Source organism: Neovison vison, chromosome 1, assembly GCF_020171115.1.
Source record: "Neovison vison isolate M4711 chromosome 1, ASM_NN_V1, whole genome shotgun sequence".
Classification (NCBI taxonomy): Eukaryota; Metazoa; Chordata; class Mammalia; order Carnivora; family Mustelidae; genus Neogale; species Neogale vison.
The window spans coordinates 69,945,868-69,959,297 of record NC_058091.1 but is presented as its reverse complement, the minus strand read 5'-3'; the positions used below and the strand labels follow the sequence as shown (position 1 = coordinate 69,959,297).

Below are 13,430 nucleotides of genomic sequence, written 5' to 3'. Positions count from 1 at the left end.
TTTCATGTGTTTATTGGCCATTTGTATATCTTTGCTAAAATACCTGTTCAAATCATTTATCTGTCTTTTAATTTGGTTATTTTTTTAAAGTACTAATGAGTCAAAGGAGTTTTTGAAAAAAAAAGTTTTCTAATTACAAGTCCCCAACCAGACATATGATTTGCAAATATTTTGTTTTATTGTGTGGGCTGCATTTTCACTTTCTTGGTAGTGCCCTTTGAAATTTAAAATTTTGATGCAGTCCGGGAGATAACCAGGCATGGAAACGGAGATGGAGGCGCAGAGCGCGGGGGCCGAGGACGGCTTCTCCCAAGTCACCTGCAAGGGTGGCTGGCGGGCGAAGAAAAGGCAGGCTGAGCAGCTGTCCGCCGCGGGGGACGGCGGGGACGCGGGCCGCATGGACACGGAGGAGGCCCGGCCCGCGAAGAGGCCCGTTTTCCCTCCCCTCGCCGGGGATGGTTTCCTGAGTGGGAAAGAAGAAACAAGGAAAATTCCAGTCCCAGCTAATAGATACACGCCATTAAAAGAGAACTGGATGAAGATATTTACTCCTATTGTAGAACATTTGGGACTTCAGATACGGTTTAACTTGAAGTCGAGGAATGTAGAAATTAGGGACGCACTTGCCCTCATTAGGTTGGATGATCTCTTCCTAGAGTCTTTTGAAATTACAGATGTGAAACCCCTAAAGGGAGACCACCTGTCAAGGGCAATAGGAAGAATCGCTGGCAAAGGAGGAAAAACCAAATTCACCATAGAGAATGTGACACGGACACGGATAGTTTTGGCTGATGTGAAAGTTCATATCCTTGGCTCTTTCCAAAACATCAAGATGGCAAGAACTGCCATTTGCAACCTCATCCTGGGAAATCCTCCATCAAAGGTTTATGGCAATATCCGAGCTGTGGCTAGCAGAGCAGCAGATCGATTCTGATTTCAAATCAGAGACCTTTTGTCTTTGGACTCTAGAGAAAAAGCCCTTGCCCTCTGCACATGCTTATGAGAAACCACACGAAGAACTTTTCAGTCACGTTAAGCCTCCATCGCTTCTTCTGTTCTCAGCCAGAAGCATCAACAGAAAGGTTTGATAATATTCACATGAAGCAACTTGAGGATAATTCCCCTGCCTGAATTTATTATCATTATTGTACTTATACATTAATTATAATTTGTCACTTCATTTTAAATAAAAGATTTACATAGTTTAAAAAAAATTTTGATGCAGTCCAATTTATCTCCTTTTTTACTTTTGTCATTTGGGCTTCTGGTATCATATTTAAGAAATCATCGCAAGGCAAAAAGATTGAATCCTGTGTTTTCTTCTAAGAACTTTACATTTACCATCATATTTAATATAATACATTTAAGTATTAGTTTCTATAATTTAACTTTTAATAATAGCTGGTCTTATTCACCAGGTCTCAGTTCCAGAAGTTTAATAATTTGTTCTTGCAATCTGGCACGAACCATCTTCAGCTCATCACTGGTACCAAGAGGATACAGGGTTGTGTGGGTCTAGAATAAAAACAAGCTAAACTCTGATGTTAGGACCAATAGGAGAAAGAAGGTGCTAGGCATTAATGCAGGAAGGCCGGAGTCCCCAGGGAAATCTAACTTCATTCTGAAATCTGGTTTTCCTATAGGCAAGTAGAAAAACTAATCTAAGGCTAATCCAATGAGGGATCCCTGTGGTTCCAGAATCAGCAGTAAGAATGGGATTCCTTTGGACTAAATCAGAAGACAAGTTGGGGGCGGTGGTGGCAGCATTCAAGCAATCATTGATTGACTTGTACTCTGTAAAACTCAAGAGATTAGTGACCAGGGAAGTGGGTTCTAATGAAAGAAGGAACTCTGGTGGGAAATAAATGCAGCAGTGGCTCAAGTCATTAGACGGAATGCAGAGAAAGCTCCCACACTATCACCAGACAGATCGCCAGTCTTTGTGGAGTAGTTAAATGATATTAGCTACTCTGGACTGGACCCATTGACTGGTAAGGAATATGAAAACTTGAGAGAGTCAGAGGACACCAGATTTCAGATTTAGCAAGAACAAAGGTTTGAAGGATATCTGGCTCTGATAGAGTGTCATTTCATGTATCTGAAGGACTCTCGCCTCACAACACTTTCTCCTTGATCCTTTGCTGCCAAGACCAAGTAGAAATATTGGGTGAACTATGTAAAAATATCTTTAGGTATTTCATAGGGTTGGCAGAACAGTGAGGAAATTAAAGAAACAACAACAACAAATAATCAAAAAAAAAAAGGAAAAAGAAAAGAAAAGGAAAAGAGTCTTGAAAGATAAATGATCTATAAAGCTGATTTTCACCCTTATGATCAATGTAAGAGACCTTTGAGTGTATATTTCGCAAACTACATAGTGTGCAGAAGGTAGCAGGTACAGCCAAGGGGCTATGCAAGATCATTCCATAGATTTGAGATTCTAATAGGCAACACTTCAGTATGAGTGAGCAAGAAATGAATGTACCCTAAAGAAAAAGATCTTGCTTTTTACCTGTCTCAACCTTTGACCTGGGAGAATGGGCAAAAAAAAATTCCCTGAGACTTCATAAGCTTAAGCAAGTTCTTATGTGGGTTTGAAGCCAGATTCAAGCTACCTATATGTAGGGTTTCCAGGTTTACCAAATAAAATAGAGAATGCCCAGTTAAACTTGAATTTCAGATAAACAATGAATAATTTTTTATTATAGCCATGTCCCAAGTATTGCACTAGAAAAGACTGTGTAGAAATGAATAGTGGTGGCCTTGAATGCATAACTGAACTTATACTTAATTTGGTAGGCAATCCTAACTGTATGAAAAGTTAGCTGCAAAAGCTCATCACAGACAGCAAACCAGCTTTAGAGTCCATGCTCTTAACTGTTTCACTAGGCTATGTATGGACAAGGACGCTTATTTACAGAATTCAGAGAGTTTTTGGCAAAATATTAGGCACTGGATAAATATTTGACTACTAGAAAAATTTCAGTGTTGCTAATGGTTTGAGAAGTACAACCGTAGGGTTACCTTGCTGGCTTAAGTAGGTAGAATGAGCTAGCTCTTGATCTTGGGTCATGAGTTCAAGCCCTATGTTGGGAACAGAACTCAATTTTAAAAAGGGGGAGGTGCTCCTGGGTGGCTCAGTGGACTAAAGCCTCTGCCTTCAGCCAGATCATGATCCCAGGGTCCTGGGATCGAACTCTACCTTGGGCTCTCTGCTAAACAGGGAGCCTGCTTCTCTTCCTCTCTCTCTGCCTGTCTCTCTGCCTACTTGTGATCTCTGCCTGTCAAATAAATAAATAAATAATTTTTTAAAAAGTAGGGGAAGAAAAAAAAAGAAGTGCAACTGTAAACACTTGAAAAGTACCAAATGGATAGTAAATCCCATATAGTGAGGGCTTTTGGGGAGCAGATGCCTTGCCTTTACACTATCTTTTTTTTTTTTTAACCTATAGAACAATCTGATATATTACTAATAGAAGTCATTAGAGTCATACAAGTTTCTCTTAATCTGGTAAGTTTACTTTTGATGTATGCATCTCAAAAATTACAAGTGAAAGGGGGAAAAAAAGTCCAAGGATATTTTTAAATGCATTCTACTGGAAGCCAGTGTTGTCAAAGTGATAAAGATTTAGGGACTGGCATAATACCACAAAACATTATACCACAGTGCAAATTATACTATATATATAAAAAATCTATTTTAAATAGCTATTGGAAAAATATTAAAGAAAAAGGTGGCACAAACTATTATATATTATTTATTTACATGGAGAAATATTGTTTAGAAAATGTACTGTGTTACTACAAAGTGATAAAGAGTGAAAGGACCTTGGGTTGACAACTTATGATGAGGGAATATCTGCAGTTTTTGTTGATTATAATTATTTTGGCTTTCTTTCATCACATAGCTAGATCAACAGAAAATAACAGATATTCTTTTATTTGAAACCACATAATATTTAAGCAAAGGGCTGTTAGGTAGTGAATATATTAAAACAGATGACTACCATTAAGGAAATCTTTTACTGTGTCAGGGAAAAAAGACTCAAGTTTCCTCCAACTCTGATTCTATTTCTTTCTGGTACTTTTAAACTTTTTCTATTTTTCCCATTCCTTATATCATCTAATTCACACATGATTCAAAGAAAATCACATAACACAATTGCCAACTATACTCTGATGCACACGCAAATAAGATTAGTCTTGTCAGTACCATCTTGTGTAATATTGTTTTAAATATCAATTATACAACTGAAAGATGAAGAATACTTATGCCAAGTAAACAATAAGGTGATTAAATTTGGAAAGGTGTGAAATCTGATAACCCAGATATTAATATCCTATTAATATAATCTGTTACTATGTTGCTGAAAAAGAATTATAACACACTTAAAATGGACAAGGAGTAGTTCAAAAATAAACCACATCAATACTTTCAAGCATGTTAAGGGGGCAATGAAATCAACAAATAATATTTAGCCCTGATGACCTACAAAGTAGAATCTGACATAGCTTGTAACACTTTTATTTCAGTACTCAGAAGATCTTAGCAGGAAGTAACATCAAAATATTAGTGCAAAATGGTCTATTGGAAAGCATGGTGGTTGACATGATTTATATGATGCAAAAAATAGCCAAGAAAGCATGTGGTTTTGAGCTAAATCTTACAGCATAAACTAACAAATGAGAAACAAATCCCCACACTAATCACATTCAGGAAGCTTAATTAGAGCTGTTAAGCCTAATCTCACAATCTGGCATGTGACCAAAATGTGGTCAAAAGTACCAACTTCTTGAGTGTATAAAAATAGAGATTATCTTAAGACCAGCAACATTACTATCTCTAAATAATGATATAAACTAGTACATTCCTCATAATAATTAAATGATCTCATTTTGTTTGAAGAAAAAGAATCACCTTCTTGATTAATATATATATATATTTTTAAATTAACATATATTGTGTTATTTGCTTTAGGGGTACAGGTTTGTGATTCATCAGTCTCACACAATTCATAGTACTCACTATAGCACATACCCTCCCCTGCGTCCATCACCCAGCCACCCCATCCCTCTCACCTCCCTCCAGCAACTCTCAGTTTGTTTCCTGAGACCAGGAGTCTCCCTCTCTGGTTTCATCTTGCTTCGTTTTTCCCTCTCTTCCTCTATGATCCTCTGTCTTGTTTCTCAAATTCCTCAAATCAGTGAGATCATATGATAATCGCCCCTTTCTGATTGACTTATTTTGCTTAATATAATACCCTCTAGTTCCATTGACATCATTGCAAATGGCAAGATTTTGTGGGGTTTTTTGATGGCTGCATAATAGTCCAATGTGTGTGTGTGTATATACATATATGCATATGTATATAAATATATATACATATATATGCATATATATGTTTATATACATATATACATATATGTATATACACACATATGTATGTAGGTATGTGTATGTATATATACACACACACACACATACCACATCTTCTTTATCCACTTATCTGTTGATGCACATCTAGATTCTTTCCACAGTTTGGCTATTGTGGACATTGCTTCTATAAACACTGGGGTGTACATGCCCCTTCAGATCAGTACATTTGTATTTTTGTGGTAAATACCCAGTAGTGCAATTGCTGGGTTGTAGGGTAACTCTCTTTTCAACTTTTTGAGGAACCTCCATACTGTTTTCTATTGATGAATATATTCTTACGGAGATTATTTCCTATTTTTACCTGGAAAGGAAGAAGTGTAATAAGTATGCAGTAATTCAGTCAGCTAATAAAATGAACTTAAAGAGAAAAAGACTCTGATTGTGATCATAACAACCATCCCATAACTCCATACATTCTCCCTGGACGTCCTCAAACAAACCCATAGTTTCAATGACCACTTGTACATCTCTAAAACTTTGAAATCACCAAGATTCTTCCTTCAGTGTCTTCTCCTCCCAGAAAATGACTCCAACACCCATTTTCATGACATGGTTACACACAGCCCTATCAGAAAACTTACCAGAACTACCAATCCTTCCTACTTCTCTTATCTAAGATCAATGCCTTCATCTGGTCCTGATGTTATACTTCCAATATAATTCAATCAGTTTTATTCCTTTACTGTACCTCTCTCTTCCCATGGACATTTAAAGGGAACAGAGTTGAATGGCACTCTCACCCCTCAAGGCTCCAATTTTGGTGGCACATGAAAGTCCAACCACCCATGTACAATTGCTGCAAATTCTCAGGCACTTTCAAGCATAGGACGCTCCCAGCCTCTAAGCACAGGTGTCCTTGTGTGCTCTGTGTTCTCAGCCTTCTCTTTGGTTTCCACAACAAAATCGTTCACTCTTAAAATTGGTGAATTTAGTTACTGATTTTTACCCTGAAGGCCTGAGGCATGAGAAAAAGGGTTGCATTACCCCCACACACTTTCTGCCATCTTGCTCTCTCAACTTGCCCCTCTCCATCCTCTCACTTCTCATCCATCCTCTTCATTCCGTATTGAACACTCAACTCACTCCACTTCTAATGCCTTGGTGCCGGCCAACCAATTTCCTATTTCTCCACATGTTTGTTTGCTAAGTTTTGCCAGGGACTGTCTTGCCATCTCTTAAATCTAGAACTTCCATTTCATTTCTGGGCCAACACCTTAGTTCAAGTCTCTGCCTCCCATGCTTGGATGACTACAGTACGACAGTGAACTAAGTAGATGTAGGGCTTTGACCCTCTTTGCCTTCTCCAGTAAATCCTGCACAGACATGAAAGATGTGTCTTTCTAAAGCCATCACTCACCATGTCAGTTCCAAGGTCGGGGGTCTTTAGCAAACCCCAGTTCTTACGTAATAATGTAACAACTGCTTATTCTGGCATTTAAGACCTTCTATAATCTGCTCCCAACCTAATTTTCCAGCCTTATCTTCTAGTCCTCTGAACCAGGCAAACTGGTAGACCCACTCTCTCTTGTATCTACTTGCACAGTCCTGACTTCCAGCTTGGAATGTGTTAGCCCCTGTGCTCTAACTCTCTTACTCCATTCATTTTCAGACCTGGTCTCAAATATTACCTCTTCTTCCAGCTTTTCCTGGCTCTCTCAGGAAATCTCTATCTTTTGGACACATTATTGCATTTCTTTTGATCTGTATTAGGGTGACATGGTCTCTGTTTGCTTGGGACTGAGGGTTTTCCTGGGACATGAGATTTTCAGTGCTAAAACTGAACAGTTCTTGGCAAATCAGGACAGTTGGTCACTCCATCCATAATATATGTGGTGAGGGTTCTTGGGAAGGAAGGGAAGGCAGTGACTTTTGTGGATACCTATTGTGGAAATCCAGATGTCAGGGCTGTCCACAAAAAAACTCCAGGACAGGAAGGAAGGTGAGGACAGAAAGGAAGGTGAGGACACTTATTGACCCTAAAGATAGACCAAGTGGGGCTGAGACCTTTGGATAAACAAATAGCAAAAGGGATCCCATTTCTGCAGTTTCCTTCTATACACAAACACACACACATTAATTTATATATATATATATAAATTAATAAATAATTAACTTTGAGGAATTAAGAAGAGCAAGGGTGAATACAAAGATACATTCCAAGTAAAGCGGTTTTATTTTATCTTTTTTAAAATTTTTACTTTTTAAAGATTTATTTATTTATTTAGAGAGAGAGAGTGTGTGTGTGTAAATGAGCAGGGGCAGTGGGCAGAGGGAAAGGGAGAGAATGCTTAAGCAGACTCCCTGCTGAGCACAGAGTCTGATGAGGAGGCTTGATTCCAGGACCCTGAGATCATGACCTAAGCTGAAATCAAGAGTCAGACATTAAACAGACTGAGCCACCCAGGTGCCCCCACAATGAGTTTTAATAGGGAGCCAAGTGGGTGGGAAAAGTACAAATCTTAAAACCAAGAGGAGTATCTAGACAGGTAAACAACCTTTTCCTTTTAGTGTTACCTTGGAAACAAAGTAGGAGCTATTCAGTGCTAGAATTAAATACAACCCAGAAGTTAAGGCTTTCTGGAGATTTTCTGATTCTGAATAGAAATCCAAGGTGAGTTAGAATGATTTGCTAAAATGGCAGCAGATTAGACAGAGAATTGTGTTAGATCTGTTATAGAAGAATATTCAGATCTGTTAAGGAAAGAAAACCGTTATAAGTGTTTCTTCTGTTTCAGAAGAAAAGATGAAATGAATGAATGAAGATATATTATATACAGATCAATGGTGAGTAAGGGAAGCCTGAATCTATTAAATGTAGATGCATATTAAAAGGGATGGAAGGACCAAGAGGTATTTAATCATTATGAGGCATAAGGGGTACATGAGACAACTGTAGATAGGAGTACTTGTCTCTGTATCTTTCCAATAGAGCAAATATGTGTCAGCAGCTTAGAGAACCTTCCAGGTATGGGCCTCCTAGCATGAACCTCAAGTGCTTGTCTTCAACACACATAAGCAGGGAAAGGTGATGGAGCAGCAGAGATAGGATGAGTGAATATTTCATACTCCAGGAAACACATTTGTATAAAGATTTAATCTTCAACCACTGAAATTATGGTATAAAAGGATATGTAATGACTGAGAAGTTAGTCACAATATATTGCAAGAAAAAAGCAGGTTATAAAGCCAGATGCAATATCATTCTATTTTTATCAAGTATATACTTTAGCACGTGTGTGTACACACGTGTAGGTGTGTATGTATATTTAGAGAGATATACTTCTGCTCGATGTATTATAGTTAACTTTAAATCTTATTCCATGAGTTTCTTCTGAATTTAAAAATTGTATAAGACAACACAAATTACTAACATAAATAGGTGGCTTCATTAAGCATCTGCCTTAGGCTTAGGTCATGATTCCGGGATCTTGGGATCAAGGTCTGAGTTGGACTCCCTGCTCCGGAGAGAGCCTGCTTCTCCCTTTACCTTTGCCTGCTGCTCCCCTTGTTTATGCTATCTCTCGCTGTCAAATAAATAAATAAAATCTAAAAAAAAAATTAGGAATTTGAAGTCAGAAATATTTAAAATAATTTTAAAAGTTTACTTCTTGACATTTAAGATTTTCAGAACTTTTAATTGTGACTGGCAACAGAAATAAATCTATTATTAATGGATGTTGTGATTTTTTTTTTCTTTTTTAGATTTTATTTTAGAGAGAGTACAAGTAGGCGGAGCAGCAGGCAGACAGGGAGAAGCAGGCTCCCCGCTGAGCAGGGAGACTGATGCGGGGTCCATCCCAGGACTTTGGGGATCAGGACCTGAGCTGAAGACAGCTGCTTAACCAACTGAGCCACCCAGGCACCCTGTGATTTTTTTTTTTTTAATATAATAAACATAGTCTCCTTGTTTAATAAACATTCGTCCCCTTTATTATTCTGTTTTATGTAATGAAGAGTGATTTTTTTAAACAAATATTATAATCAAACATTAATTTAAAAGCAGACATGTTTTATTGTTAAACAGATATTCGTCTTACAAAATGAAATGTCATCCTGAGTTGCCCTGGATGACCAAGGGCCGCAGTTGACTTTCTACTGATGTTTGGCCATGTCTTGTGGAACTGTGTGACTTCATTTCCCTGGTAACCGTTTGTAGGTGTAGTTTCTTGGGAAGACCAAGAACCTTCTAGGACAAAAACAAAAGCAGCAACAACTGTTTTGGTACAAGTGCATTGGGATGAGACCACAGCACAAAAGAGAACCGAGGGACCTGAAGAGAGGGCCTCCCATAGATTATGGAGTTGGCCAGATGCATGAGCCAATTCAGCAGCAGGCCCTGAAGGTCAGAGGGGGGTGGGAGCCCAGGAGTGTTGTTGTAGCTTGAACCTGAACTCTCTTCCAATCCAGTTCTCTCGGCGCTGTACATTCTTGGAAAGAAAAAGGCTGAGTGTGTGTGCACTGTTAAAAGATAAGCTGAGGCATATTAAATTTTTAAGAGTTTATTTGAGCAAAAATTGATTTGAAGTTGGTCACATCTGATCTAGCCAATGAGAAGGAGCTCTGGGTGGGGAGTTGTACAAAATGAAAGATGGTTATAAGCAGAAGGAATGGGGAACAAGGAGGTTGTATTAGGAACAAAAACTGTGTGGATTCTTGCAAGGTTACTTTCCTTGAGGAGGTGGAAGGGGTTTATCAGGCAGATTCCTTAACTAGTGTTGATCAGGTGACTCCTGACTGGTTTAAGATTCCATTTCTAGGACAGTTGTAACTATAATTAAGTCTTGGTTTGGAAATGTGGGGCTTGACATAAATGACTGTGTTTGGGGCCTGTTGTCTTGTTTTTCACAAAAGGAACGTGTTAGCTCAATGAATTCTCTTTCAGAGGTCCAAATAATCTTCTGTGTCACTTAATTGTTGTCAAAAAACAAAATTCAACTGAAATATATTTAAAGTTCAAAATGACTTTATTCAATGATTCATGAAAAGGGGCAGCATACCATCCAGCAAATAAGGAGGAGCTCTGAAAAACTGAACGAAATATGAGACTTTTATAGTCTAAAGGGGGCAGGAACAAGGAAAGGACAGATTATATTATCTTTCTTTGGGGGATAGAAGATGTCTTTCAGGTGGATTACCTCACTAGTGCTGACCAAGAAATTCCAGATTTACTGGTTTAAGATTACACTACTGGGAGAGGTTGAAATTGTCAGCCTGGTTGTGCTGCGGGTTTACTGATGTGACACTTAGCAAAACTGACGCCATTTTGGGTCTGTTGTCTCCGTCTCTGTCTCTTTCTTGATACCACCAAGCAGACTGTAAAGCATGGGGAAAATTGGTGTACTCATTTGCAAGAGACTGTAACCCTGAGGACTGAGAGGATCCGTGTGGCCAGGTGAACCACCAATCAGCCGATGTCTCTTGAAGACCGAGGGCTTCCTGGAAAGGAGACTGAACCAGAGAGGCTCAGAGAGGCAAAGGGATGGATGGCAGCCTGGAAGATTCACTAGTGATGTCAGACACCATTTAGAATCCCAGATGTATTTTGGAGGTATTTCACTAGGAGCTGGAGTTCTGGCAAGAGAAGGTAGGTTCATTTAGCAATTAACATTCATATGTTAATGTCAATGTCAACTCTTTTTTGCCTCAGGCACGAAGCTTTAGGACATTATTACTTATGATACTGTTTCTTTTTTATTAAATTTATTTGGGTGTGTTGCTTTCTTTTTTGATAATTCTAAGAACTTGAACAGATCCGATGCTATAAAAGTTTCATTCATTCCACAACTATTCATTGAGTAAACCTCTCTGCACTTGGAAATACTAAAGACTTTGTCTCTGCTTTCAGGTAGGTGGTGACTAGGAAATGTCTGGTAAATCAAGATTGCCTAGTAAGGCTCATTATGCCAAAATTAGTTACTCTTCTCTGCTTATAGGACGTCTACCTCTTCCCAAAGAGGGGAACATTTTTACAAACAGAAATTTGTCACCTTCACAAAGTGAAATTTATGCCCTGCTTTCAGCATAAAGGTGGAGGGTAAAATTCTTTCACTGTTGTTTCTCAATTGTTTCCAGCTCCAACAAATCTTAATGTCCAAGTGACATATTTTGGGGTAGCATATTCTCATTCCCTTCAATATAGGTGTGGGTTTCTTTCCTTTTTTTTCTTTTATTCTTTTTTAGCTTTTAGTTTGTTACTTATTGCAGATTCTATCGTTTCTCAGTTGTTAGGTGACCAGTTCCTTAAGAAAAAGACGTCTTATTCACCTGCACAACTTCAGGGCAGCGAATGTTAGGGGAATCCGTTGTATCTCTCTAATCAGTCCATAATTGCTATGAGTGCGCAAATCATATACTCAACTTGCTAGAATCATCTTAGAATCACAGTAACAAGCTTTATTACTTCCTGTATATGGTCTTTATGTCAACTGTTGTGGTTGTGCCAAGGTCGTTTTCCCTTCCATTCCTATTCTAGGATGCAGTCAAGATCAGTCAAGCGGTATTCACGAAATAGGCTACATTAATTTGAGGGGTGCACCCAATTTTTCTTACCGCATGGCTTCTTTGCACTTAAAAGTCCAGTAGAATTCTGTTGCAAGGTCAAGTCCCCCACTCTCCCACCCCCGCCAAATTAAGGAAGTTGTTTTCCTTCCCATTTTACTCATACCAGGGCTTTAATTTGCAAAGACCAGTTAGCTGGTTTCCATTTCTCGGCATAAAACCATTGTTAAAAATTCGAGACTCTGCCACGATTTGACTTTATTTTAACAACAACAACAACAACAACAACAACAAAATAAGACGGCTAATTATACAGATGGACATGGTCTCCTTCTTGTACATCTCGCTCTTTCCAAATATTTTCTCTTCAGAACTGTTTTGAAAGCTCTTTGCACAAGACACAGATCCTTAGAAGACCACGAGCCATGGATGCTTGCAGGCAGGTCCCAATCTCCCTCTCATCTTAAACGTGGGGCGGGAAATAAGAGGCCTGCCAAAGGCCGCAGGAGGCCTCCTGGTCGGTAGACTGGCCGGGTACCGTGCGCCGCGAGGCAGAAAGGCGCCCCCAGCTCTCCGCGGCGTCCCCTCTGCCCTCCCCGCGCGGGGCTGGCGTCGCAGGCCCCAATCCGGATACCGCCCGCGAGTCGGCCGGCCCCTTCCGCCGCCGCCGCCGGGCGCCAGGCCTGACCATGCAGCTCCCCCGGGCGCTGCGGATCTGGGGGCTCGGCCCCTCCGCCGGCCAGCTCGCCGGGGCCCGAGCCCGAGCCCCGGTCGCCCCCCGCGGCCACCGCCCCCCTCCCCACCCCCGCGCACCGCCCGCGCGCTCCCCGCCCCGCCCCGGTGTCCGCCTCCGCTTAGCGCCCGGCTGCGGGTGGCTGCACCTGGCCGCCGCCGCCGCCAGCCCAGACGCGCTGTCCGCTAGCGCCGCCGCCATGGAGCGCCCCGGAGCCGGTGAGCCCGGGCTGCGAGCGGGCCGGGTGGGGCGGCTGAAGCCTGGGCCCTGGGCCTCCCCGCTCAGCGCTCGGCCTCGGGAAGGGCCGGGCGTCGCCGCCCCACCGGCGACTCCCCAGCGCGGGGCGCACGACCTCACGCCCGGCGCGCCCGAGGTGTCCTCTCCGTCCGTGCCGGCGGGACTCGGGGCCGCGCCGAGGAACCCCGCGCATTGCGACGTGCTCGGGGCTGCTCGGAGCCCAGCGTTCTGGCGCGCGCGCTTTTGGTGTGGCGGGAGGCGAGGGGTGCAAACCTGCCCCAAGTTTCACTTTTGTTTCCCCCTTTCTGATCTTGTGACCTTCACTTCTAGTTTCAAGGCCCCCCCACCGTGGTGTTTGTGTGGTCAACGAAACCCTGAAAAATCTCGGTTTTCATGGTCTGCCCCAGACCTTAAAGGTCTGAACCACCGCGCTGTTTCATTTATAATTTTATTCTAGGTATGGAAATGACCTCTTTTAAACTGGCGCCAAATCTGTAGGAGGGCCCAGAATTCATTTCCAGCTTA

At 41.0% G+C, this 13,430-nt stretch overlaps 2 protein-coding genes across 10 annotated transcripts in view; both read left to right on the top strand.

Annotated features, from left to right (window-relative positions):
* Nucleotides 1-259: 259 nt before the first annotated feature.
* On the top strand, nucleotides 260-1,208 carry PNO1 (partner of NOB1 homolog). The gene has a single exon (XM_044236806.1). The coding sequence runs from the start codon at nucleotides 260-262 to the stop codon at nucleotides 932-934; it is 675 nt and encodes a 224-aa protein (XP_044092741.1). The 3' UTR covers nucleotides 935-1,208.
* Nucleotides 1,209-10,934: 9,726 nt separating this feature from the next.
* The window catches only part of AKAP7 (A-kinase anchoring protein 7), a 154,695-nt gene continuing 152,199 nt past the window's right edge, over nucleotides 10,935-13,430 (top strand). For 5 of the 9 annotated variants that reach the window (XR_006384582.1, XR_006384581.1, XM_044248826.1 and 2 more), the window contains exon 1: nucleotides 10,935-11,021. Coding sequence is in view for 6 of the 9 variants with exons in the window: in XM_044248826.1 (XP_044104761.1) it covers nucleotides 10,973-11,021 (49 nt within the window). In the remaining 3 variants the exon portion in view is untranslated. Of the gene's footprint in view, nucleotides 11,022-12,766; nucleotides 12,887-13,306; nucleotides 13,322-13,430 lie in introns of those variants that run through there. The other 4 variants (XM_044248852.1, XM_044248861.1, XM_044248816.1 and 1 more) reach the window with 3 other exon arrangements.

What these genes read in the sequence shown, in the direction of transcription:
- PNO1 (XM_044236806.1), top strand. Translation starts at nt 260, where the DNA reads ATGGAAACGGAGATGGAGGCGCAGAGCGCGGGGGCCGAGGACGGCTTC.